General features: G+C 35.7%; 2 protein-coding genes and 1 long non-coding RNA gene across 16 annotated transcripts in view; 2 read left to right on the top strand and 1 right to left on the bottom strand.

Annotated features, from left to right (window-relative positions):
- Positions 1 to 18,396, top strand: part of EAF2 (ELL associated factor 2) — a 43,442-nt gene extending 25,046 nt beyond the window's left edge. For 2 of the 5 annotated variants that reach the window (XM_003941642.3, XM_074404266.1), the window contains 2 exons: positions 6,265 to 6,516; positions 12,037 to 18,396. In XM_003941642.3, coding sequence (XP_003941691.2) covers positions 6,265 to 6,516; positions 12,037 to 12,083 — 299 coding nt within the window. In that variant the 3' untranslated portion in view covers positions 12,084 to 18,396. The remainder of the gene's footprint in view (positions 1 to 6,264; positions 6,517 to 12,036) is intronic. The other 3 variants (XM_074404265.1, XM_074404264.1, XM_074404263.1) reach the window with 3 other exon arrangements.
- The window catches only part of LOC120367161 (uncharacterized), a 46,328-nt gene extending 24,005 nt beyond the window's left edge, over positions 1 to 22,323 (bottom strand). For 3 of the 6 annotated variants that reach the window (XR_012518769.1, XR_012518770.1, XR_012518773.1), the window contains exons 1-2: positions 21,835 to 21,924; positions 209 to 295 (exon numbers count right to left, since the gene is read on the bottom strand). This is a non-coding gene — a long non-coding RNA (uncharacterized LOC120367161). Of the gene's footprint in view, positions 1 to 208; positions 6,270 to 21,834 lie in introns of those variants that run through there. The other 3 variants (XR_012518771.1, XR_005581596.2, XR_012518772.1) reach the window with 3 other exon arrangements.
- Positions 18,498 to 25,985, top strand: part of SLC15A2 (solute carrier family 15 member 2) — a 92,174-nt gene continuing 84,686 nt past the window's right edge. For all 5 annotated transcript variants that reach the window (XM_074404257.1, XM_003941643.4, XM_074404256.1 and 2 more), the window contains exons 1-3: positions 18,498 to 21,931; positions 23,815 to 23,902; positions 24,763 to 24,904. In XM_074404257.1, the coding sequence (XP_074260358.1) occupies positions 21,827 to 21,931; positions 23,815 to 23,902; positions 24,763 to 24,904 (335 nt within the window). In that variant the 5' untranslated portion in view covers positions 18,498 to 21,826. The remainder of the gene's footprint in view (positions 21,932 to 23,814; positions 23,903 to 24,762; positions 24,905 to 25,985) is intronic.

The raw sequence follows: 25,985 nt of genomic DNA, 5'->3' as shown, positions 1-25,985 counted from the left end.
GGAGAGCAGGTTTAAAAGAGCATTTAAAGAAATATGCACAAAAACTTCCCAAGTTTTACGAAAGACAAACCCATGGATGTGAAAACCTGAACAAACCCCAAATAGGATAAACCCCGAGAAACTGATACCAAGGTACATAATAATGAAACATCTGAAAACTAAAGGCAAAGAGAAAAGTGTTGAAATCAAGAAAGAAATGACATATTACCTATGAAAGAATACCATTCAGTTAACATCAGATTTCTCCTCTGAAGCCATGGAACCCAGAAGAAAGTGGCATAATATTTTTCAAGTGCTGAAAGAAATAAAAATGTTAAGCATGGATTTTGTATCTACCAAAATGATTCTTCAGTAATGAGGAGCAAATAGCCTGCTTCAGAAAGGAAAACTGAAAGAATTTGTTCCTAGGAAACTATCCTTAATTATTGGATGTATAAGGTCATTCAGACAGAAGAGAAACGTTAAATGAAGGAATCTTAGAGTATCAGGAAGACAGAAACAACAACAGAAAGAGCAAATGTATCAATAAGTACAATTGATTATGATTTTCCTCATGACTTTTCTAAAGCATATGTGATAACTGAAACAAAAATGATAATACCTTCTGATACCCAAAATAATATTTCAAAGTGGACCTACATGGATATGAGGTTTACTTGAAATGGTAATGCATTGACAAGTCAGGCATATATATTGAAAAACCCAAAGCAACCACTAAGAAAAATATACAAAATGACACATTTTAAAACTCTGTAAGTTAATTGAGATAGCATTCTAAAATGGTTCAAGTAACCCACAGAAAGGCAAGATGAGAGAAACAGAGAAATGAAATACAGAGGAAGCAAACAGAAAACAAATAGCAAATTGACACACTTAAGCCCTAACATATATCAATAATTACTTTAAATATATGTTGTCTAAATAAGCCAGTTAAAAGGCAAATATTGGCAGACTGTATAAAAAGCACACTCAACTATATGCTGTTTATAAGACACTAATGAAATGTATAGCTTCAAAGTAAAAGTATAGAAAATATATACCATGTAAACATTAATTTTAAAAAGCACGTGTGGCTGTATTCATACCAGATAAAGTTGACTTAAAAGCAAAATAGGCCAGGCACAGTGTCTCAACACATGTAATCCCAGCACTTTGGGAGGCCGAGACAGGCAGATCACCTGAGGTCAGGAGTTTGTGACCAGCCTGGACAACATGGTGAAACCCCATCTCTACTAAAAATACAAAAATTAGCCAGGTGTGGTGGGGCGCACCTATAATCCCAGCTACTCAGGAGGCTAAGACAGGAGAATCTCTTGATCCTGGGAGGCAGAGGTTGCAGTGAGCTGAGATCATGCCACTGCAATCCAGCATGGGTGACAGAGTGACATTCCGTCTTAAAAAAAAAAGAAAAGAAAAAAAAAGCACAAAATAAATTACTACAAAGAGGTACATTAATAATGATTAAAGAGGCCAGGCATGGTGGCTCACGCCTGTAATCCCAGCACTTTGGGGAAGTCAAGGCAGGCCGATCACGAGGTCAAGAGATGGAGACCATCCTGCCCAACATGGTGAAACCCCGTCTTTACTAAAAATACAAAAATTACCTGGGCGTGTGGTGTGTCCCTGTAGACCCAGCTACTTAGAAGGTTGAAGCAGGAAAATTGCTTGAACCCAGGAGGCGGAGGTTGCAGTGAGCTGAGATTGCGCCACTGCACTCCAGCCCGGCAACAGAATGAGATTCAGTCTCTAATAATAATAATGATTAAAGGATTAATTTACCAGAAAGACATAAATATGTATATATCTATCAACTGAACTGAGAAAAACATGAAGTAAAAACTGATAAAACTGAAAAGAGAAATCTGCAAATCCACAATTATGCCTATTTCAACACTTTGCTCTCGGCAACTAATAGAACTATTTGACAGAAAATCAACAAAGTTATAGGAAATCTGAGCAACATAATCAGCCATCAGGATGTAATTGACAGATATATAACATGCCACATAACAGCAGAATACATATTTTGTTTCAGATGCCCACGGAATATTTACTAAGACCATATCCTGGGCCATAAAACAAATCTCAATAAATTTATAGAAACTGAAGTCATACAGACTATTTATCTGACCATAATGAATTCAAACTAAAAATCAGTAACAGACATCAGGAAAAATCTCTAAACACTTGAAAATTAAACAACACATTTCTAAAGGATCCATGGGTTAAAGAAGAATCATCAAAGGAAATTAAAATACATGCAACTATATGTATTAAGTAAACACAACATGCCAAAATATGTGGATTGCAACTAAAGAAGTTCTGAGAGGGAAATTTATCTTACTAAATGCTTACCTGAGAAGCAAGGAAAGTTATCATGTCACTTAATTTTAAGAAACTGGAAAAAGAAAAGCAGATTAAGTCCAAAGCAAACAAAAAGAGACAAATAATGAAAATAAGAAGTGGTGTCAATTAAATTGAAAACAGAGAAAATTAATGAAACAAAAAGGCAGCCATCAGAAAAAACTGTTGATAAACTTCTAGTAAGATTGATAAAAATGAAAAGACAGAAGGCACAAATTACTAATATCCGGAATGTAAAGTACAAGTTCTAGCTGTAATCAGGAAAGTAATTAATTTACTACAGATCCAGTAGCCAATAAAAATATGATAAAGAAATGGTAAGCTGGGTGTGGTGGTTCACTCCTGTAATCCCAACACTTTGGGAGGCCAAAGCAAGAGGATTGTTTGAGCCCAGGAATTTGAGACCAGCTTAGGCAACACAGTGAGACTCTGTCTATACAAAAAAGAAAAAAAAATTTTTAGATTAGTCAGGTGTGGTGTGCACCTGAGTAGTCCCAGCTACGCAAGAGGCTGAAACAGGAGAATCGCTTGAACCCAGGAGGTGGAGGTTGCAGTGAGCCATGATTGTGTCACTGGATTCCAGCCTGGGTGACAGAGCAAGACCCCATCTAAAAAGAAAAGAAATATAATTTTTTGCTCATAAATTTGAGAATTTAGAGGAAATGGACTTGTTTCTCAAAAGCTAAAAACTGCCAGAACTGAACCAAGGTGAAGTAAGCAACCCAAATAGTTTTTATCAACATTAAGTAAATTAAATTAGTAATTTAAAAGCACACCAGAAAGAAATAACCAGACCTCTAGAAGTCTACCAAACATTTAAAGAGAATTAACACTGACATTAAATAATCTTTTCTGGAAAATGGAAATGGAAGGACTATTTTTAAGCTATTTATGAGGCCAATATTACCCCCAATACTCAAACCAGATAAAGACAGTACAAGAAAAGGAAAACTATGAACTAGTATCTCCTTTTTTTTTTTTTTTTTTTTGAGACGCAGTCTTGGTTTATCACCCAGGCTGGAATGCAATGGCAGATCTCCATTCACTGCAACTTTCACCTCCTGGGTTCAAGTGATTCTCCTGCCTCGGCCTCCTGCTGGACTACAGGCATGTGCCACCATGCCCGGCTAATTTTTTGTATTTTTAGTAGAGAGAGGGTTTCACCATGTTAGTCAGGATGGTCTGGAACTTCTGACCTCAGGTGATCCACCCGCCTTGGCCTCCCAAAGTGCTGGGATTACAGGCATGAGCCACCGTGCCTGGCCTGAACTAGTATCTTTTGTGAACTTAAACTCAAAAATTGTCAATTAAATATTGGCATATTGAATCCAACATTGTATAAAAATAATTACGCAACATGAACAAGACAACATTCCTATTCTCACATTATATTTGGGAGTATGGATGAGGGTAAGAGGGAGGGTGGGGAAGATACAAGCAGTAGACAAATAAGTATCCAAATGAATTTCAGAAATAAGTGTCTTGAAGATAATTAAACAAGGCAATGTGGGTTACAGAATGGAGAGGAAGGAACCTTTTGAGGTTACATTTAAACTGATTCAAGAAGGAGCTAGACTTTCAGAGATCTAGAATCTCCTCAAGAGACACCATAGTGAAATGAAAAGCCTAGCTACAGACTTGGGGGAACCTGGAAGAAATATTCACAAATGCGTATGTCTAACAAAGGGCTCATAGCCAGAAGAATTAGCTATAAAGAATTCTTTCAGATAAGTAAGAAAAAGACAATCAAATATAAAAATGGATAAAAGACGTGAACAGGCTTTACATAAAAGATGATATTCAAATGGCCAGTAAGCATATGAGAAAAACACTGCTTCATATCCTCACATCAGAGAAATTAAAATTAAAACTACAGGAAGATACCATTGTACACCCATCAGACTCACTATACCAAGTTTGTGTGTGTGCCCTAGTAAGGGAAGTTGTGAAGCATCTGTGACTCAAACACTGCTGGTTGGAATGTAAAACCAGTTTGAAAACTGGGAGTTTTTAATGAAATTAAACCTATGCCTATTATGACTTGAAAATTTCTCTCCTAACTTTCTACCTAAGAGAAATGTGTATATAATTTCAAAAAGACTTGTAGAGGAATTTTCGTAACAACTTTCTTCATAATATCCAAAACTGAAAATGACCCAAATATCCATAGATAGAAAATGGGTGACAAACTTGTGGTATATTTATACAATATAATATCATAGCAGTAGAGAAGAATAGGCTGCAGATTAATTCAGTAACATGAATAAATGTTACTGAATTAATATTACAACAAAAAACATTATGTTGAAAGAAGGCAGACCAAAAAGTACATGCTGAACGAATCTATTTATGTGAAATTCAAGAATAGATAAAAATCTTTGGTAATAAAAGTCAAAATGGTGAGTAGTGACTAGAAAAGAGCATAGGAGAATATTTATGGGGATGGAAATAGTCTGTATCTTGATCTCAGTGATAGATGTTACAAGTTTTATATATGCTGAAATTTAGCTATACATTTTACTTTGTGGAAATTATGTATTGAACAAGTAAACCAAAGATCTGGGTGAAGAATATACCAGGCAGAGGAAATAGCTAGTACAAAGAACATAGGATGGAAATGAATTTAATGTGGTCAAATAATAGAAAGAAAGCCAGTGTGTCTATAATAGGGAGAATAGGGCTAAAAATTATCAGTTAACTTAATGTAGCAGTATACTAAGATGATATCAAATGGCATACTAATATAATATCAAATGGCAGTGTATTAACTGAGTGTATTATTCACCTAGAATTTTTGGTTTAAAAATTTTGTTCAGCTATTTGACATTTGTATTATATAGGAAAATATTACTTGAAAGTCAGTAGACTTGGTTCCACCCACATATAAGTGACAACTTTTGGCTTTCTGGACCTTCATTCCCTCATTTATAAAATTATGAAGTTCTAAATGGTAGCTGAATACCTTCCCAACTATAATTTTTTGTATGTCTTAAAAATAACTTGAAAAACACCAAGCAAAAGAATACATCATTATTATTCTTTTATCTATAGAAATATTTATAGCCAAAGTTATGATGAGAACTGGCTTTTCAAATCTACTCAGAATATTTTAAATCCTCATTAAGGGAGTAGGGGAGAAACTTATAGATGCTTCATCAAAATATTCTCTAGGAAAACCAAGAAAAAAGAATGAAGTTCATCTGTTACATTATCACGTTACATTACATGTATTTAAAGAAATAAAAAATAGCTTCTACCAAAATAGATTTTTTTTTCTTTTTTTTTTTTTTTGAGATGGAGTTTCGCTCTTGTTACCCAGGCTGGAGTGCAATGGCATGATCTCGGCTCACCGCAACCTCCGCCTCCTGAGTTCAGGCAATTCCCCTGCCTCAGCCTCCTGAGTAGCTGGGATTACAGGCACGCACCACCATGCCCAGCTGATTTTTTGTATTTTTAGTAGAGACGGGGTCTCACCATGTTGTCCAGGATGGTCTCAATCACTTGACCTCGTGATCCACCCGCCTTGGCCTCCCAAAGTGCTGGGATTATAGGCGTGAGCCACCGCGCCCGGCCCCAAAATAGATTTTAATTTTTATAGTTTTTCCCAGTATTTACTTTGTATTTGAGTTACCTATATATTTAAGTACAATGGTTTAAATAAATGTGGAGTTTAGTTTTAGATCTTGCTTATCTCTTTTAGTTTCTGTAATCCAATCATTGAAGTATGGCTTGATGGTAGAAGAGTTTTGTTTTTTTAATAAAATGCTTTAAGTACTATAACTGTAGGTTCGATTTTAGTTATTCATCAACAGTTTCTTAAAAACTAATACATTCCATTTTTATTATATTTATTTAGCATTCTTTATTTAACTTATCTGTTCATTTCTGCCTTATTTTCAGAACTGAAGGCAGAAGCTAGTCTAATGGACCAGATGAGTAGTTGTGATAGTTCATCAGATTCCAAAAGTTCACCATCTTCAAGTAGTGAGGATAGTTCTAGTGACTCAGAAGATGAAGAATGCAAATCCTCTACTTCTGATAGAGGGAATTGTGTCTCAGGACATCCTACCATGACACATTACAGGATTCCTGATATAGATGCCAGTCATAATAGATTTCAAGACAACAGTGGCCTTCTGATGAATACTTTAAGTAAGTATATATAAACACAGACAATTGGAAAAGTAAGAATTTATAGTGGAGCCATATTGATTGTGACCTAAAATTTGGATAAAGAAAAAGGTTCCTATTTTATGCATTTGATACTATTAACAATTCCCTTTTTGTTGAATTATGGCTTTCTTTTGACTCTGTGACATGATGCCTTCTTGGTTTTTCTCCCATCTCTCTAGATAATCTTTTCTCTCATTCCTTTGCAAGTTTATAATCTTCTGCTCAGTCATTAAAGTTGGAATTTCACAAGGCTTTGAGTTCTTTTTTTCTCTTTGTTCTACACTTTTTCCTTAGATAATCTTCTTCATGTTTTTATTACAGTCAATACTTACGTGTAGATAACGTGCAAATTTATATCTCTGATTCAAACCTCTGGGCTTTAGACATGTTTAACATCATCTCATCTCCTTCAAATTTACTTTGTCCAAAACCAACTCATAATCAATCTTTGGCTGACTCTGTTACGTCTTAGTGAAGGTAGCATACATTTAATTCTGCAAATCAGAAGTCTTAATTGTTTTCAATGGGTGAGTTTCTTCCTCTTTACAGTGTAGCCACTCCTTTGTCAAGTTCTAATGGTTTTGCCTCCATATATTTCTCAAAGTCATCTGCTTCTCTCCATCTCCGCCACTATCACAGTAGTTCAACCTATTATTTCTTGCCTTATCTACTGCAGTGACCTAACTGGTTCACCCTTTATCTAGTCAAGCCCATTTTTGATTTATTGTGTACATTGTAGCCATATTGATTTTCTTCACAATTCAAATACAATTTGTCATCTCTTCTGCTTTAACCTTTTCAATAGCTTGTAATTTCTTTTAATATAGAGGTAAAACACCTTAACATAATGGTCTTGATTTTTCTTTTCTAGCAACATGTGCTTTCTTTTTGCCACTATACTCAAATACTTTGACTCACATCAGGATATACTTATATATCCTGTCTATTCAGCCAGAAATACTTTGTTCTTTTCATGTAGCTAATTTTTTCTCCTTAGATTATAGTTCAAAGTTACTTTCTCAAGGAAGTCTTCTTCACCTTTCCGACAAAGTCCTGTCCTCTTTTTTATAGATCTTTAGAATATCAGATATATCTACTTTATATCAATTGTGACAATTGTAAATTTACATTAAATTGTGTGATTTGCTCTCTTTCTCTATAGTATAATGTTCCATGAGAACAGGGACCTTGTTTCTTTTTGCTTATCACTGAATTCTAATACTTAGCATGTGGTGCTTGACACATAGTAGATGCTCAGTCAATACTTTTTAATAAAGGCATGCAGTTTGGTATTACCTGGGGAGAATGAAATTTTCTGTATATTTAAAATTAATCTTATTATGTTCATTAATAATGAAAAAAAGTAAGCAGCTAGGAAAGACTGACTAGCTCTAGCCTAATAATAGAACTAAAGAAGGAAGAAGCCAAGACTGAGAGGCAGAGAATTGATAAAACTATGGGTTAATTAGGGACCGGCAAAGATACTTTGAATTTAGTGTTATTCTTGACTTGGGAGGTAATATTGGAACATCTGATTTTTTGAATGGCCTAGGGAACATGGAGAAAACTCAACTTGGTTGTACTATATGAGAATCTGAGTAAAAGCTAGGAAAAATTTTCCAGAAATTACTAAGTTCTATAGTAAATTGAGCACATGTCTGGGAGTCAGCATATCTGTATTATATTCCTGACTTCCTTATTACTTATTATTTATGTAACTAGTAAAAGTACACTTAACTTTCTTGTAGCTTCAGTTTCCTCATTGAAAGTCGAGGTCACACTGCCTTGTAGAACTTTGGAGGCGTTCAAGATATTTTATATTTTATAATTTCTTTTTAAATCTAGAATAGTTTTCTAGTAAAACATGGCACAGTGAATTTATATTTTTAAAATCCCTTCTGTGCCAAACAAATGGGAACAATTGGTAAAGTATTAAAAAACAAAACTCAGACATGGCCAGAATCAAATGTAAGCTAAACATCTCCATAGAGAAGAACTGGACTATAAACACAAAATAGTGGGTGTAGTGGAGCTGAAGCCACTGGATCTGAGTTCAGAAGAAGGTGATAGTGGTAAGGATCTTGGAACTTTCTGGCAAAGGTATGATAATATAATCATAACTTTTAGGGAAACTTTTAGGGAAATAATCAGAACTTTCAGGGAAAGGTATAATAATATAATTAGAACTTTTAGGGAAACTTTTAGGGAAATAATTAGAACTTTCAGGGAAAGGTATAATAATATAATTAGAATTTGTAATAGTTTAAAAGTTGTGATTCAATGAACCTGAGTTTACTTTCTATTTGAAGCTAGAGAATGTATGTCTTTGGGAGGTAGTGGGGAGAGGGTCTAGAGAGCATTGATAGAGGTGGGGCTAAATAATAAAACGAGATTGGAAGAAATAGCCAAATAATAAAAGGAGATTGAAAGAAATGGCCACTTACAGGTTGACTGAGGCTACTGCATTTTAGAAGTTGTGGGCTTAGGGTCTGTAGATCTTTGCTATCCGTTGACTCCTGGAAGGGATCTAGCAGGGTCCCTTCTGCAGGGAATAACAGTCTCCAAATATAATCATGAAGCCTGTTTCTGGTAATGGAGCTTAGAGGACTAGGTGGAAGGAACTACAAAACCCTGTCAGAGTGATGTGAGGATAGAGAAAACCAGAAATTTTCCACTCAAAATGAGCAAACATAATTCCAAAACAAGAAAAAAGTCTAATGCTAAGAAAGTCAGCCAACAGAATTAACAGTTAGAGCAGGGATTCTTTCCAAATGAAACTCTTTTTACAGAGCAGTTAAGACAAAGACAATTAAATAAGTATGCTGAAAATACTCGAAGAGATAAATGAAGACACAGCTTTAAAAAGAATTATAAAACAAAGCCAGGAAGAAATGAAACAAAATCTAATAGATTATAAAAAGAATAAATTAGACTGGTCATTGAAAATTTTTAAAAGCCGATAAATAAGAAAAACTGTAGACTGGACACAGTTGAAGACTAAATTTGTGAAATGGAAGATAATGTTGAAGAACTGTCCCAGAACACAATATAAGAGAGACAGAAAAATAAAATGGGAGACCAACTTAGAGATAAAAAAGACTGAGAGGACTAAACATTACACAATAGGAAGTCCAAGAAAGAATGGGGGAGATAGTATAAAGACTTAATTCTGAGAAATTTCCAGAAATGAAGAAAACCATGAATTTTTACTTCATCTAATAAGCAGGATAAATGAAAAGAAATCTCGTCCTCAAAGCATGATAGGAAAACTACAGAACATCAAGGAAGAAATAACCTTAAAAACTACACAGAAGAAGACAAACTACAAAAGAAGAATAGGCTGACAGCAGATACTCTTAGCTAGATAGTTAAGCCCGAAGATAGTGGGGGAAATATCTTTAAAGTATTGAAGGAAAATAATTCTAGCTAGAATTTTATACCCAAACAAAGTGTCTTTCAAGAGTAAAACAATTTTCAGGCACATGAAAACAGCTTAATGTCTATAGAATTTAGCAAATGTATTCATAGACATATATATATATGTATAAAATATTTATATATTTCAGCAGAAAGAAAAGTGAAAACAGAGGGAAAGTGTGGAATATGAGAAACAGTAGTGAGCAAAGAAACAGATGAAATGTCAGGAAATTTGATTACCCTTTGACTATAAAGATAAGTATGTTTTGGATGTTTGTGCATTTGGAAATTTGTTTAAAGATTAAAGCTAAAACTCTAAACAATAGTTGCTGAGTGTATTCAATCAGTAATTTAAATATGTTAAGATCCAGCTCATGTTAGGAAGATAGAAACACTGAATAGTTATTGACTTTATTAGATAAATTTGTAGTTAATTATGTTCCTGAAACATGTCAGCTTTTTTTTATTGTGGATTAGTTTAAAAATACAAGAATTTTTTAACCATTATAATTTACTACCTAAGTGTTTTCATTCAGTCCCTTAGCTTCAGATAAACCTGTACGATCAGTGACTCTCAAATCTTTATTTCCAGCTCCAGTCTCTACCTTTAGCTCCAGACTTGTATATTCAACTGCCAGTACATATGTATTTGAGTGTTTACTAGGTATCTCAAATTTACCACATGAAAATTTAACTTGTGATTTTCTTCTACAACCATGGTCCTCTGGTGTTGCTCATCTCAGTAGATGATAACTCAGTGAATGATTATCCAGTTGTTCAAAACAGAAACCTTGGGGCCATTCTTCACTTCTTTCTCTGGTACCCTAAATTCAATGTTTTAATCAGTCCTACAAACTCTATCTTCAAAGTATATTATGAATTTGACCACTTAGCATCACCTCCCCTGGACTACTTGAGTCAAAGCAAAACCTTATTTCTTACATGAGAGACTGGATTAGACTTACAACTGCTCTCTTGTTTCTGTGTTACTTCCATACCCTGGTGGAATTTACTGATCTACAACCAGTTTTAAGTTAGTTCCCTGCTTAAAATTTTCTCATGAATTCTCATTACATTTTCAAACAAATCTAAAGTTTTTACTGTGACCTTCTGGATATTTTTCTGACCTCATTTACTACCGTTATCTTCCCTATTAATGCCATTCCAGCTACATGGCCTTCTTGCAAGTCAGAGAATGCAACAAGTATGTTCTTCCCTTGGGGCATTTGCACTTCTGTTCTTTTAGCATGGTCACTTCACCTCCACTCCCTCCATTTTTTATTACTTTCTTCCTATATTTGGATCTCTCTTCAAAAGTTACCCCTCAAAAAGGCCTTCAAAACTACCCTGTCTAATATAGCACCTGCCATCACTATCTCCATATCCATTTTCATTTTTTCATAGCACTTACCTCTACTTGGCATTATGTTATATATGTTTATTTACTGTCTGTCTCCCCTACTGAACTGTAAGCTCCATGACTGTAAGTACACAGATGAATTACAAAAGAAATAAATGGTGAGTTATTCTTTTCTCTCTCTCTTTTTTTTTTAATAGAGGCGGGGTTTCACCATGTTGGCCAGGCTAATCTTGAACTCCTGACCTCAGGTGATCCTCCTGCCTTGACCTCCCAAAGAGTTGGGATAACAGGCATGAGCCACCACAGCCAGCCAATGAGTTATTCTTGACATGTATTATTTAATTATTTTGACTCTATTTTAAGTAAAAAAAAAAACATTTTTTTCACTCTTCAAAATGATATAGTCTGATCTTCTAAACAACATTTTTCTCATTTCCTGATTTAAGTAAATCAGTGATGTAAAAAAAGAGTGATGGGGGTATGTAAAAAAGACTAAAATAGATGGCCAGGAAATACTAAAATTGCTGAAGTTTGATGGTATATTTTTTTCTTTACACACAGTATCAATTATTTGAGTAACTAATTGTGTCACTGAATTACAGAATAAGTAAAGTGCTAGCTAAACAGAATCACGCTTGGGGGCTATATTTTGTGTAAAATTTATGTTATGCAAACATAAATATTAAATATTTAATTACTACAGTTTTGTTTTTTTTTTTTAGGAAATGATTTGCAGCTGAGTGAATCAGGAAGTGACAGTGATGACTGAAGAAATATTTAGCTATAAATAAAAATTTACACAGCAGGTATAATTTATTTTGTATTAAGAATAAAAATTCCTAAGACCGAGGGAAATATGTCTTTTTTTTCTTTTTCTTTTCTTTCTTTTTTTTTTTTTAAAGACGGGGTTTCACCATATTGGTCAGGCTGGTCTTAAACTCCCAACCTCAGGTGATCCACCCACCTTGGCCTCCAAAGTGCTTGGATTACAGGTCTGAGCCACCACACCCGGCCCGGGAAATATGTCTTAACTTTTGATGAGAAAAGAAATTAAATTTGATTCAGAAATTTCAGTTGATGTTATTTATTTATTTGTTTATTAGACATTGTCTTGCTTTGTCACCCAGACTGGAGTGCAGCTGGGGGCTCCTACCTTAACTTCCCATAGGTGAGACTGTAGACATGCACCACCATGCTGAGGTAATTATTTGGGGGGAGGGAAGTAGAGATGGGATCTTGACATGTTGCCCAGGCTGGTCTCAAGGTCCTGAGGTCAAGCAGTCTTCCTGGCTTGGCTTACCAAAGTGCTAGGATTATAGGTTTGAGCCACTGAGCTTGATCTGATGTTATATTTTTAACCTCTTGCAGGTTAGGTAACTTGTTCCACAAAATATTAGTTAAGTGGCAGATCAGGTGTTTTAGAGTCTAAGTTTAGTGTTCTGTTTTACCAAATTGCTGTCTCCGGTTGTCAAATAGCAAAACTATTGATTTCTAATAAATGTCCATGGTTTTATGGTTTTAATTTTATAATTTTGTATCTCCAAGCCCCCCTCTTTTTTTTTTTTTTTTTTTTTTGAGATAGGGTCTTACTCTGTTGCTCAAACTGAAGTACAGTGGTGTGATCATAGCTCACTGCAGCCTCAAGCTCCTTGGTCTCAAGTGATCCTCCTGCCTCCAAAGTGGCTATGGCTAGGCACCCCACCATGCCCAGCTAATTTCCTTTTTTTAAAATTTTTTATTTTTTTTTAGTAGAGACAGGGGACAGGGTCGTAAAGCTTTCATCTCAGCCTCCTGTCTGAGCCTTTTCTATCTGATATTCCTTAAATTATGGCTCAAAATACTTTAATTTTTGATAAAATTAAGCTACAATTTAGGAGAAAGATTAAGTTAAATCATTATTTTAATGTAACAACTGTTCTGTTATCTCTTGCAATATTTTTCATCAATTTATTTTGCTTTTGAGAGAAATAAGCAACTAAGTGTTAAGGGGATAAATAATATTTATACGTATAATAAAATATCTTTTAATTGGCAGAATGATAGCTGTAGGAATGATAGAAAGCCACTGACCAGCCGGGCGCGGTGGCTCAAGCCTGTAATCCCAGCACTTTGGGAGGCCGAGGCGGGTGGATCACAAGGTCGAGAAATCGAGACCAACCTGGTCAACATGGTGAAACCCCGTCTCTACTAAAAATACAAAAGATTAGCTGGGCATGGTGGCGCGTGCCTATAATCCCAGCTACCCAGCAGGCTGAGGCAGGAGAATTGCCTGAACCCAGGAGGCGGAGGTTGCGGTGAGCCGAGGTCGCGCCATTGCACTCCAGCCTGGGTAACAAGAGCGAAACTCCGTCTCAAAAAAAAAAAAAAAAAAAAAAGAAAGCCACTGACCAGTAGGTTCTTTTTTTTTTTTTGAGGTCCCATTGTTAGAATATTTCTTTATATATATAAAACCTTATATATCTATATTTATATATTGTATATACAACTTTATATACATATTTTTATATATCATATATTTTTATATATTTTTCATTTTTATATCTATAAAATATAAGGTAATTATAGATATAAACTGGTATAAAATACAATTTTATACATATAAAAATATATTTTACAGCAGTTTTAAGTTCATAGCAAAGTTGAGAAGGTCCTATTTCTTCTCTCCCTGTTATCAATATCCCACACCAGAGTGGCATGTTTGTTAAAATAGATGAACCTACATTGGTAAATCATTATTACACAAAGCCCATAGTTTACATTAGGATTCAGTCTTGATGTACATTCTATGGATTTTTGACAAATGTATAATAATGTGTATCTATATTTTAGTAACATTTAGAATAGTGTCACTACCCTAAAAATCCTGTGCTCTGCCTATTTATCCTTCCCTTTCCTCTTCCCCCCAGCAATTACTAATCTTATTGTCTCCATAGTTTATTTTCCAGAATCTCATGTAGTTGGAATTACAGAGAATATAGCCTTTCCAGGTTAGTTTCTTTCACTTAATAATATGCATTTAGGTTTCATGTATATTTAATTATGTCTTTCATGGTTTGATAGCTCATATTTTTAAAGGTTGAATACTATTCTATTGTCTGGATATACTACAGTTTATTTATCAACCCAACTACTGAAGGACATCTTGGTTGCTCCCAAGTTTTGTCAATTATGAAAAATTTTTAAATTCAACTTCACTTTCTTATCTTTGGAATTTGGGGTTTTTTTTAATTTATAAATTTTTATTTTAATCTTGTTTTTTCCTTTTCTCTTTCTAGCCTAATTTTAGTTAAACTGTCTTTAGTTTTATTTCTATTTTATTTATCAATTCTTAGCTAAGACAACTGTGTTATTTATTACTTAACTAAAGCAAGCTCATAATTCAAAGTGGCTAGTGAAACATGCTTATCATTTAATATAGTAATCATAATGGTTTTTACTGACAGTTGTTGTGCTGACTTTTCTTTTTGATGTTAACACTACCAGAAATGAGTACATGATGATATGAGCTGATAAAGCTGGCTATATAACATGCATTATGTTTTCAAAATTACAGCAAGCTAAACAGTACATATTCAGTATATCATTCCCCCTCCTTATTATTTCCCTCATAAGCAAAACATTCTTAAAGACCCTTTTTAATAGATTGAATACCTAGTATATCATTCTTTATACCACTCAAGGGCATATATAAGTACCTCAGAGAGAGGAATGAAATCGTATCTCCCGTGTTTTTGTATCTTCTTATTTGATGTGTTTTCAGATACCAAAATGTAGAGAGCTAGTCAATTAGATAAGTTCTCAGATAAAAGGTTCTCTGCCAGAAACAACTGATGATCCTGACATGATTCTAAACATATGTGCTTTTAATTTGATCTGTCCTGAAACTGATGGTAATGTAATCATGCAAGCAGAAAAAGTAAGTTGCCTACAAAAGAACAAAAATCAAAGGACTCTGAATTATTCTATAACACTAAACTCTAAAAGTAATAAAGCTGCATCTATGCAAGCATATTAATGTGATCTATGAATTATATATTCATCAGATGTCATCCATAACTTAGTAAAAAGGTATTCTTAGACATATGATAATTCAGGAATTCCATCATTCAATTATCATTTCTATAATAATTGTTTTAGTAATTTCTAATTTATCAAGAGATGAATCAAAAGAACTCAAGAATAGAAAAAATATATTATAAAAAGATTGATAACTATCTAATATTTTCAGGATTGGCACCTTCTCTGTCTCCTGAAGGAAACTCACTCAATTTGAAGGTGTTGTTGACACTCATGCCCAGAACATTTTAAGTAAAAATGACTTCTGGGATGCTGACTAGGGAGGGAAGGCCAAGAGCTTATTGGCCCTACTACCCTGAAGCTGCAATGCTAGTTGGGGGAATCATGTTTCAGGCTGAGACTGGGTACATGTGCAGCAGAAACCAGAGATGGCCCAAGCTATTCACACACTCCTGACCAACCCTGAGGCATGTGTATAGTATACCCAAAAGGGCCTGGTGAAAAATAAAACTTGGGAAGACTTGAAAATAACATGTTCTTTGAATGTATTCCCTTACACTTACAGATCTATTAGCAAAGAACAAAGTCTTATTGGCCCAAAGTGTTTGGATACAATATCTTTCCAGTCTTTGGCCACTCAGAGTACCATTTTGTACAACAGTGACCTTGAGGGAGGAGGGTTTGATTGGGACGCAGAAGGGAGGCAGTGGTATTACCTCTAAAGGACTTTTGGCATTGAGATGCTAGAATTTTTTTTTAGCCTTATCTGGGTAGTGTTTGTGTAAGTTACATACATATAAAATTTAACAGAGCTGTACACTTAAGATTTGTTCATTTTACTTCAAGTTACATTTAATTTTAAAAGTCCATACATAAAATCAAATGGAAAAAATATTGCAATTTTTGAGGATGGCAGAACATTAATATCAATAATGTTTAAATTGATCTTATAAATTTACAAGAAGGGGACAAACAACTCTAGAAAAATGGGCAAAAACAACAAAAATAAAATAAAATAAAAAAGATTAAAAAAAATAAAAATAAAGGAAAAATGGGCAAAGAAGATGAATAGGCAGTTCCAAAAATTATAAAAGCATATATTTTGGCTCAGCAGTCTCACTTCTGGAAATTTACCCTACAGATATATTTAACTTCTGTGCAATGTTATTATTGCAGTATTACTTACAATAGAAAAAGACTGTGAACTCTGAAAATTTGAGACAAGTCTCAATTAATTAATTAATTTTTTTGGAGACTAAGTTTTGCTCTTGTTGCCCAGGCTGGAGTGCAATGGCAGGATCTTGGCTCACCCCAATCTCTGCCTCCCAGGTTCAAATGCTTGTCCTGCCTCAGCCTCCTGAATAGCTGGGATTACAGGCATCTGCCACCACGCCTGACTAAACTTTTTGTAATTTTAGTAGAGACGAGGTTTCACTATGTCGGTCAAACTGGTCTCAGTGACCTCAAGTGATCTGCCTGCTTCAGCCTTCCAAAGTGCTGGGATTACAGGCTCAACAGTCTCAGTTAATTTAGAAAGCTTATTTTACCAAGGCTGAGGATGAGCCTGTGACACAGCCTCAGGAAGTTCTGATTACATGTGCCCAAGGTGGTTGGGGCATAGCTTGGTTTTATACATTTTAGGGAGATATGAGACTAAGTCAACATATGTAAGAAGTATATTAGTTCTGTCCAGAAAAGTGGAGACAACTCAAAGCAAGGCCCCCCAACTGAGGGTTTCCAGGTCATAGGAAGGTGAGAGACACATGTTTGCATTCTTTTGAGTTTCTGGTAAGTCTTTCCAAAGGAGGCAGATTTGTCCTGAGCGATTCCCAGCTTGAAGAGGCCCGAGATATTTTCCTTTCACAAGACTAAACCTGAGTATGCATCAATATAAGACTAACTAAATGAACTCTATTTTACCTCCATACAGTTGATAACCTGTTCACAAATTTATTGACTACTTGGGTATTCTTTTTATGAAATATCCGTCCAAAATTTTTTTTTTCTTTTGAGAGAGAGTCTTGCTTTTTCACCCAGGCTGGAGTGTAATGGTGCAATCTCAGCTTACTGCAACCTCCGCTTCCCAGGTTCAAGCAACTCTCTTGCCTCAGTCTCTCAAGTACCTGGGATTACAGGCACCCACCATGATACACAGCTAATTTTTTGTATTTTTAGTAGAGACAGGGTTTCACCATGTTGGCCAGGCTGGTCTCGAACTCCTGACCTCAGGTGATCTGCCCATCTCTGCCTCCCAGAATGTTAGAATTACAGGCGTGAGCCACTGCTTCCAGGTTCAAATCTTTTGAATATTTTTCCATTTACTTATTCATCTTTTTGTTATTGATTTCTGCAGTTACTCATATAGTCTGGACACAAATTATTTGACAGATGTATGTAATACAAATATTTTCTCCCCCTCTGTAAATTGTCTTTTTTTAAAGCTATAGCTTTAAAATAGTATTGCACTTTGTTATTGAGGTCTTAGATTGGGTAGTACAATCCTCCACCATTATTATTCTTTAAGATTGACTTTGTTATTGTGATAACCTGGTTTTTTTTGCCAGCTAAAACTAACTCTCTTTCTCAGACTGAAAGCCGTTGTACAGGCTTTATGTTAGCTTCTTGAGCTGGACAGACTCCATCTTAGCTTCTTCATTTTAGTTATTAAAATACCATTAAGTATGTAACTGTAGTATGTAGCTGGGGCAGGCTGATATGGGGCACCTCCAGGAATGCATTTGTTGATAAGAGGCTGAGTTAAGTGGTACGAGCAGAGCCTGGGAATGCGGGTGCTGTCGAGCCCCAGAGCCCCCATTATCTATAAACTGTATGTCTTTCATGACAGCTTTACCCCACCAACCTGGAACTGTTTTATTTCTCATGTGCTAGTTTATCTTTTAACTTTTTGCTTACTCTGCTTCTGTGAAAAATTCGCTTCAGCTAGGTTCCTCCTACCTTTAAAATTAGGGTATAAAAGACCACCTAACTTTTTCTGAGGAGGCCGAGAGAATTTTGGGCGTTAGCCACCGCTCGGTCACTGGCATAATAAAGGACTTATTATTCAATCTCAGAGTGTGGCGTATTCCTTAACTCGGTCAGGTACAACACTATCCTTGGCTCTTTGCACTTCCATGTTGACTTTTAAAAGCCAACTTGTCATTTTCTATACTCACAAAACCTGCTGGGATTTTGTTTTAAAACTGTAGATGGTTTGAGAAATATTGACACCTTTATAACATGAGCTTTCCAAATAATGAGCATGGTATGTTTCCATTTATTTAGATCTTCAATTTCTTTCAGTAAAATTATTTACTTTTTAGTATTGAAGTCTAGAAGATCTTTTGTGAGATTTATTCCTGAATCTATTTATATAAATAAATATATAACTTTATTCTTTAAATTTCCCTTTTCTAAATCTTTGTGACTGATGTTTGATACAATTTATTTTTGTATATTTTATATTTAGAGACCTTGTTAAATATATGTTCCCTTTTAATTTCATATTTTCCTGGTTTCTCTCTGACTATATTAGATTCTATTAACTTAGAGTGCCAGTTTACTGTTATGTATATATAACTGTAAAACTTTGTCATATGTCAAAATGTTATCTGATGTTGTAATCACTAAGGACACAAATATTCTTTACTCATCACTGATATTTAGATTCTTTAGCTTTTATTGTTGTCTCTGAATAGTTAGTGCTCATTTCTCTTTCATCTTTTGTCTTTTTCTTCTATTTGGTGTTAGCAAAATAATAGGATATAAGAGCCATCTTAATATTATATAAATGCCTTGGGAGCATTTGGTTCCAGTCTTTGCTCAGGCTAGAATAGGAGAGAATTTAAAACCAAATTCTAGCATTTCCCAAATTCTAGTGTTTCCCAAATTCCTAGCATAAGAATTGCTAGAAGTGCTTTGAAAACAAAGGTTTTTAGATCCCTATGGTATCTACTGAATCATAATTTCCAAGGGAAAATGATGCTTATCCTCAGAGAAGTTTCGTTTACGTAAGACAAGATTAAGATTCCTTCCACCTCTGATATTTGATTCTGTGAATACTATCATTATATTACCATAATTAAAAGAAGAATTTTATCTAAACAAAGGCGTGTCAGAAAACCACTGCCAATGCTCCAAAGTTTGGTATTTGGGATACCTATGAGCACAAATAAATTGGTACATTGCATACAGGTGCTATTCCATCTACTCTGCCGGATCAAGGAAAGCCACGGACATAAGTGGATCTTCAAGGCATCTGTGCCTCTGCTAGTTAACTTGACTAGTGACTTCTGACCACTTATTTTTGCATCCAAAGTCACTAACCAAACCAGGTTAGATTCCTGAAAGAATAACTATGCTTAATCATTAATGCCACAGTCAGAAATGAAGCTGGACTCTTCTTTGGGTAAAGGTTGGTGGGAGACAGTAGAAATGAGGAGTGTAATAGAAGCTGAGAAGATATGGTCAAAGTCTGAGTTAAAGTTTAAAGAGGAAAAGAGAGTTTATCCTGATCCTATTTGTCAGTAAATTATTCAAATAGTTAATGTAAAAATTTTGTGAGGGATAGAGCTATAGGTTTTCTCTCTTGTATTTTCAAATAAAACAATTCATTCTGATCTTGCCTGACCTCGTTAATTTAGTCTTCATTTTTCTTATTTCTTTTATAGCTCTCTAGCCTTTCTTTTTTCTTTTATTTTGACAAACAACGAGAGGGGTACCATGCTCTTTTGTTACTCTTTTACTTCTTTCACTTCATAAAAGTAACACAGCATAAAATGCACATAGCATCATCATGTTTGTTCTTGTTCCTCTTCTGATAAGGACTAAACATATATTCTAGAGTCATTAGGGAATTTATTCACTGAAAATTAAGAAAAATAGTGTTCACAACAGTACCTAGAAAGCAACTGGTTCACAATTTTTGCTCAGATTAAATTTTACTTTTTAAGTGAAAGAATAGATTGATTAATCTCGAAGTGAGAAAACGAAAATAAAAGGAATAACTTTTGCAAAGAAGAAAAATGGTCCCTAAATGCATATAATCAATTCTTTTCTCTCATTTTCTTTAGCCCCACCTTTTTAATTGCTTATAGGCTATTTCTAGCTGAACTTTTAAGATGTTGAAAACAAAACAAAAATCACCATCTTTCTTTTCTTTTCTTTTTTCTTTTTTCTTTTTTTTTGAGATGGAGTCTTGCTGTCACTCAGGCTGGAGTGCAATGGTGGGGTCTTGGCTCACTGCAACCTCTGCCTCCTGGGTTCAAGCAACTCTCCTGTCTCAGCCTCCTGAGTAGCTGGGACTACAGGCATGTGCCACCACACATGGCTATGTTTTGTATTTTTAGTAGAGATGGGGTTTCACTATGTTGGCTAGGCTGATCTTGAACTCCTGACCTTGTGATCTGTCCCCCTCACCCTCCCAAAGTGCTGGAATTACAGGCATAAACCGTCACACCCAGTCTAAAGTCACCGTCTTTCTTATCTCCCAAATTCAGTTTCTGATGACCTTCCTTCTCCAATGCATTTAAATCCTCTGTATTCCTACATTCCATTCATGTAATTTTTGTAACTGAATAATGGCCCAAGTCATTACTAATACTCATTCCACCTTTCCCAGCTGTCATGGCATAGTGAAAATTCCAGATCTGCCACTTACTGGACAGGTAACTTTAAACAAAATTTTTAGCTCTGGGAACATTGGTTTCTTTAAAATGGGGATAGTTATATTAATTAGAATATACTTATGTTATATATACATACAACAAATATGTAATTCATATATATTAACCTTTCAATAGTAGATGGTCAATAAATTACAGTTATTCTTAGCCTGAAATCAGCTTTTCTTTTCTTTTTTTTTTTTTATTTTGAGACAGACTCACTCTGTCACCCAGGCTGGAGTGCAGTGGCAAGATCTTGGCTCACTGCAACCTCTGCCTCCCAGGTTCAAGCAATTCTTCTACCTCGACCTCCCAAGTAGTTGGGACTATAGGTGCATGCCACCATGCCCAGCTAATTTTTTGTATTTTTAGTAGAGATAGAGTTTCACCGTGTTATCTAGAATGATCTCGATCTCCTGACCTCGTGATCTGCCCACCTCAGCTTCCTAAAGTGCTGGGATTACAGGCATGAGCCACCACGCCTGGCTAAATTCAATCTGTGCTTGAAGTGTTGGTGTTCTTAACTATCTTGAACTCCTTTGCAAAGATAACCTTACTTAAGTGTAGATTTTCTAATCAGTTCTCTAACATTGTTTCATTCTATCTTTGGCATGTTTTCACTTTGCTATGCTGTACCTTTTACACATTCTTTTGAACTATAGCTTCCTGATTTGCTCTGGATCAGCTACTGAAGCTGACACCCACAGAGTTAAACTCACTTGCTGAAGCCACCAGCTCTCCCTCCCAGTCCCCCTTTTCAAAGTAGGCTGGCAGCTGTCCTAACTGCCTACTGAAGCCAAATGCTTGAGGAGAGAGAGAGAGTAAGGAGCCAGTCATGAATACCTTCCAGAAAAATGAGTCCAAGGAAACTCTTTTTTCACCTGTCTCCATTGAAGAGGTACCACGTCGACCTCCCAGCCCTCCAAAGAAGCCATCCACGGTGAGTCCTTAGATTCAATTCTGCCTCTGACACGAATGGCCTCCCTCTTTTGGCTCTCTTCCTTGGCCTCCGGAGCTTCAAGCTGAGCTGTATTAGGGTATTAAAATGATTCTCTCTTGGAGTTAGAATTCACCTGAAACCACATCTAAACAGAAGCTTCCTTTACGTAACAAGACAAAGCAGCAGGAGAGGTAGTCAAAGTTCAGTTGGGATCCAGGGACTTGCTGAATTTTATTGCATATTCTGTTTCCCTGGGGGTGGGGGGGAAGCAGTTTCAATGTCCAGGGAAACTGGCAAGCATTCTTGTCTGGAGAACTGTGTGTGATTGTTCTTTCTTTACCAATAAAAAAACTCTGCCCTTAGTTCTCCCTGTGTGCAGAGCCTTCTGCTGAACACCAATGGAAGTTTCAGAATAGATCCAATCTCTATTACTATGTGTTCCCAGTCTACTGTGGGAGAAAGGAAAGAGAAACAGAAAAGTAATGGTAATGTTTTGTATTATATATTTGCTAAAGCACTTCTAAACTCATCATCTCAGTCAATTCTTACACTAAAATTCTGTAAGTGGGAAGGATATAGTAATGATAGCCAAAATTTACTGAGTTCTTACTGTGGGCCAAAAGGTGATGTTATTCTCATTTCTTTGGAATAACAGAACAGAAGCATAGAGACAGGCATAGTGACATGACCAGTATTAGTATGTTAACACAGCCAATGACAATATTGTCTAGCTGGTGACAGTGTGTCAGCTAAACTCCAGATTTCGTAATTCTCAAGCTGTGAGCTACAAAGATAAGAAGCCCAGTTCATTGAATGTTTCAAGCAAGTTATTATGATACATTAAAATATATTAATGTTTAGGAGGATCATTTTTATATATATATCCCTAGGGGTAAAAGAATAGTACATTAATTTATGATTTTTATTAATTTATTATATTTTGCCTATTTTTTTTTTTTTTTTTTTTTTTTTGCTAGTGATCTCTCTTCTGGTCCAGAAGAATTTAGGGCTACTTACAAAGATGTATATACTGCTCACAAAATGAGGCAATATAATTTTCATGATAAATTTGATGGTACCAAGGACAGAAATCCCTACGTCCCCTCTCATGCTAGTTGGTCTACTGTAATAGATAGGGAATTGAAATAAAACATAACATTCTTTATATTCTGACTGATATGTCGCATGAAAAAAGCATAATTCTTTTAATATCCGGTAGGATTATCATGAAAATGTTATAGAATCTCTTTAGTAGGAAGACTAGACATTTAATTTTACAGAATTTAAAAACTCTGCCCAAAGTCAAGGTGATCAACTAGCTTACCCTTAGGAATCTCTGTCCTCCATGTTGGGCTATGTGCCTGGCTCCAGCAGCCTCTGAAGGAGAAGCTATCATATTGCCAGGATTCCTCCCTGGTGAACAGAACAGTTGGGGAAAAGAAGGGTCAGTCCTCATGGTGGAGCTAAGCAGAGACTGACATCTGAATCTCACTGCTTGGATATCAGCTATTCCATAGGCTATCTCTTTATCCTGTTCCTAGAAAGTTAATATGATCCTTCTTCTGCCCAGAGCCCTAGGCTTTTCATTTAGTAGTTGTGGGAAGATGAGCAGGTCCTGATGTCTAGGATCAAAGAATGTTTGAGCAAATCCATGTAAAATAAATGAGAAACAAAATAATATTCAGATTAGCTTCTGTTATTTCTAAATCAGCAATGTAAGCACTTTTAGTGTGGTAATAGCTGTTTCATGAAGAGTAGAGACCATTGCTCCATTACCTACCATGGTGATTTGAAATAAATGAATTTTTCAGTTGTGCCACAATCTAATTGTTGAAACAGGGGAAAACAGTTCATGCTTGAATCATTGCCTTCTTGTTTAATAGAAAATCTGTGGCTCCAACTATCCACTGAGCATTGCCTTCATTGTGGTGAATGAATTCTGCGAGCGCTTTTCCTATTATGGAATGAAAGGTAATTTTGTATCCCAGAATCCTACCTACTCTTCTCTACTCACCCTCACCTCATATTTGTAACAGCCTGGTCTCTTTATATGCACTTATTTCCCTAATCCACTCTTTCTGACTTGGTCCAAATTCGTCCTTTACTTTGGCCAAGACTTCCAATAAATATATCTTAGGATTTCACCTAATAACTCATAGAGGCCAAGATCAGAAAGGTGTGAAAGAAACCAGAACACAGACTTTGAGAATGTAAGTGGGTAGAGCTGGACATGATGGCACATGCCTGAAGCCCCCACTACTTACACTGAAGCAGGAGGATTGCTTGGGCCCAGGAGTTCCAGACTATCAGGCATCTATAATTGTGTCAGTGAATGGCCGCTGCACTCCAGCCTGGGCAACATAGCAAGAACTTGGGAAAGCTCTCATTACCTGACTTACATTTTTCATATCTCTTCCTCAGGTATGAGCTAACAGCTCTTGGCTAAGAGCTCATACCTGAGGAACAGGTATGAAGAATGGAATTCAGATAAGATCTCTCATCATCTTATTGCTGGGAAGGAGAGGAGAGGGAAGGGATATTGGAAGCACCCATGTTATGTTGATGATTGGCCTAAATGAAGCTAGGGGTGCACATAAACTGAAGGGAGGAGTATTATATTTGTACATTCAGTATAGTTCCATTCACTCCCACAACTCCCATGGGGCCCTGCTTGTACTGACTGGCAGTCACTTCTCAGTCATGTCACTGATGGGAGTGTGGAAGTCCAAAATCATCTTATAAAGACTAGAGATAAAATATTTTTTTCATAAGTCACTTTAATGCATCTATCTTGTTTTGTCTCCCCACCCCACTTTTTTTTTCCACCACAGCTGTGCTGACCCTGTATTTTCTGTATTTCCTGCATTGGAATGAAGATACCTCCACATCTATATACCATGCCTTCAGCAGCCTCTGTTATTTTACTCCCATCCTGGGAGCAGCCATTGCGGACTCATGGTTGGGAAAATTCAAGTAAGGAAGAGAGGAGGTCACATCCCTATAGTTTTCATAGATTAATTGTGCAGAAAGCTATCACTTCTAGCCTCTTGCTTTTGAGCAAGAAAGTACCTATGTCATGCATGAAAAACAAGAATCTCTGTACATCTTTGTAGTGTGGAAAATTTGAAGAAAAAAAAGAATCTCTCTGGCAACAAGAAGAGACTATTCTTTTCATTATCAGTTTTTCTAGTGTTTTTACATCTTCTTCCGTTGTGGTATCTTTTGTTTCTTAAATCTAATTTTAGGCCAGGCGCGGTGGCTCATGCCTGTAATCCCAGCAGGAGGCCGAGGCAGGCGGATCACGAGGTCAGGAGATCGAGGCCATCCTGGCCAACATGGTGAAACCCTGCCTGTACTAAAAAATACAAAAATTAGCTGGGCGTGGTGGTGGGCATCTGTAATCCCAGGTACTTGGGAAGCTGAGGCAGGAGAATCACTTGAACCTGGGAGGCAGATGTTGCAGTGAGCCAAGATCACACTACTGCATTCCAGTCTGGGCGACAAAGCAAGACTCTGTCTCAAAAAAAAGAAAAAAAGAATTATAATATTAGATGCTTTTATGTAGTTATTTGATACTTTCTCCATCTCTTCTCCAGAGTGAATTGTCCCACCTCCTTTAGGATCTTCTTATGAGTACCTTTTTTCAGTTATTTTACTATTTCTCTTCTCTAATATCTTTTTGTAGTTTTGTTCTTATGAATCTAATATTTTCATGAGTTAAGCTATTGATTAATTCAATTCAGTATTTTTTAAGTCCTTGAACATAGCGCCAAGAGCTATAATATGGTATAATGTTATGATTTACTATGATTTAGTAAACAGTGGTTTATATCTTACTTTGACCTATATATGTTCATTATTCTAAAAGTGTTTAATCAGCACCTAATATATAACTATAGACATAATACAGTACTGAACAGTTTCTTGACTTGGGAGAGGAATCGTGGGTGGGCAGCTGAGATCTACATTTGCTACATATGTAGTAGTAGTCACCAAGTTTATCCAGATGGGAGACTGACACTATTTGCAGAATAAAAAGTGCAAGCCATAATCT

This window comes from Saimiri boliviensis, chromosome 8 (assembly GCF_048565385.1).
Source record: "Saimiri boliviensis isolate mSaiBol1 chromosome 8, mSaiBol1.pri, whole genome shotgun sequence".
In the NCBI taxonomy this organism is placed as follows: Eukaryota; Metazoa; Chordata; class Mammalia; order Primates; family Cebidae; genus Saimiri; species Saimiri boliviensis.
This window is presented reverse-complemented; position numbering and strand designations above follow the sequence as displayed.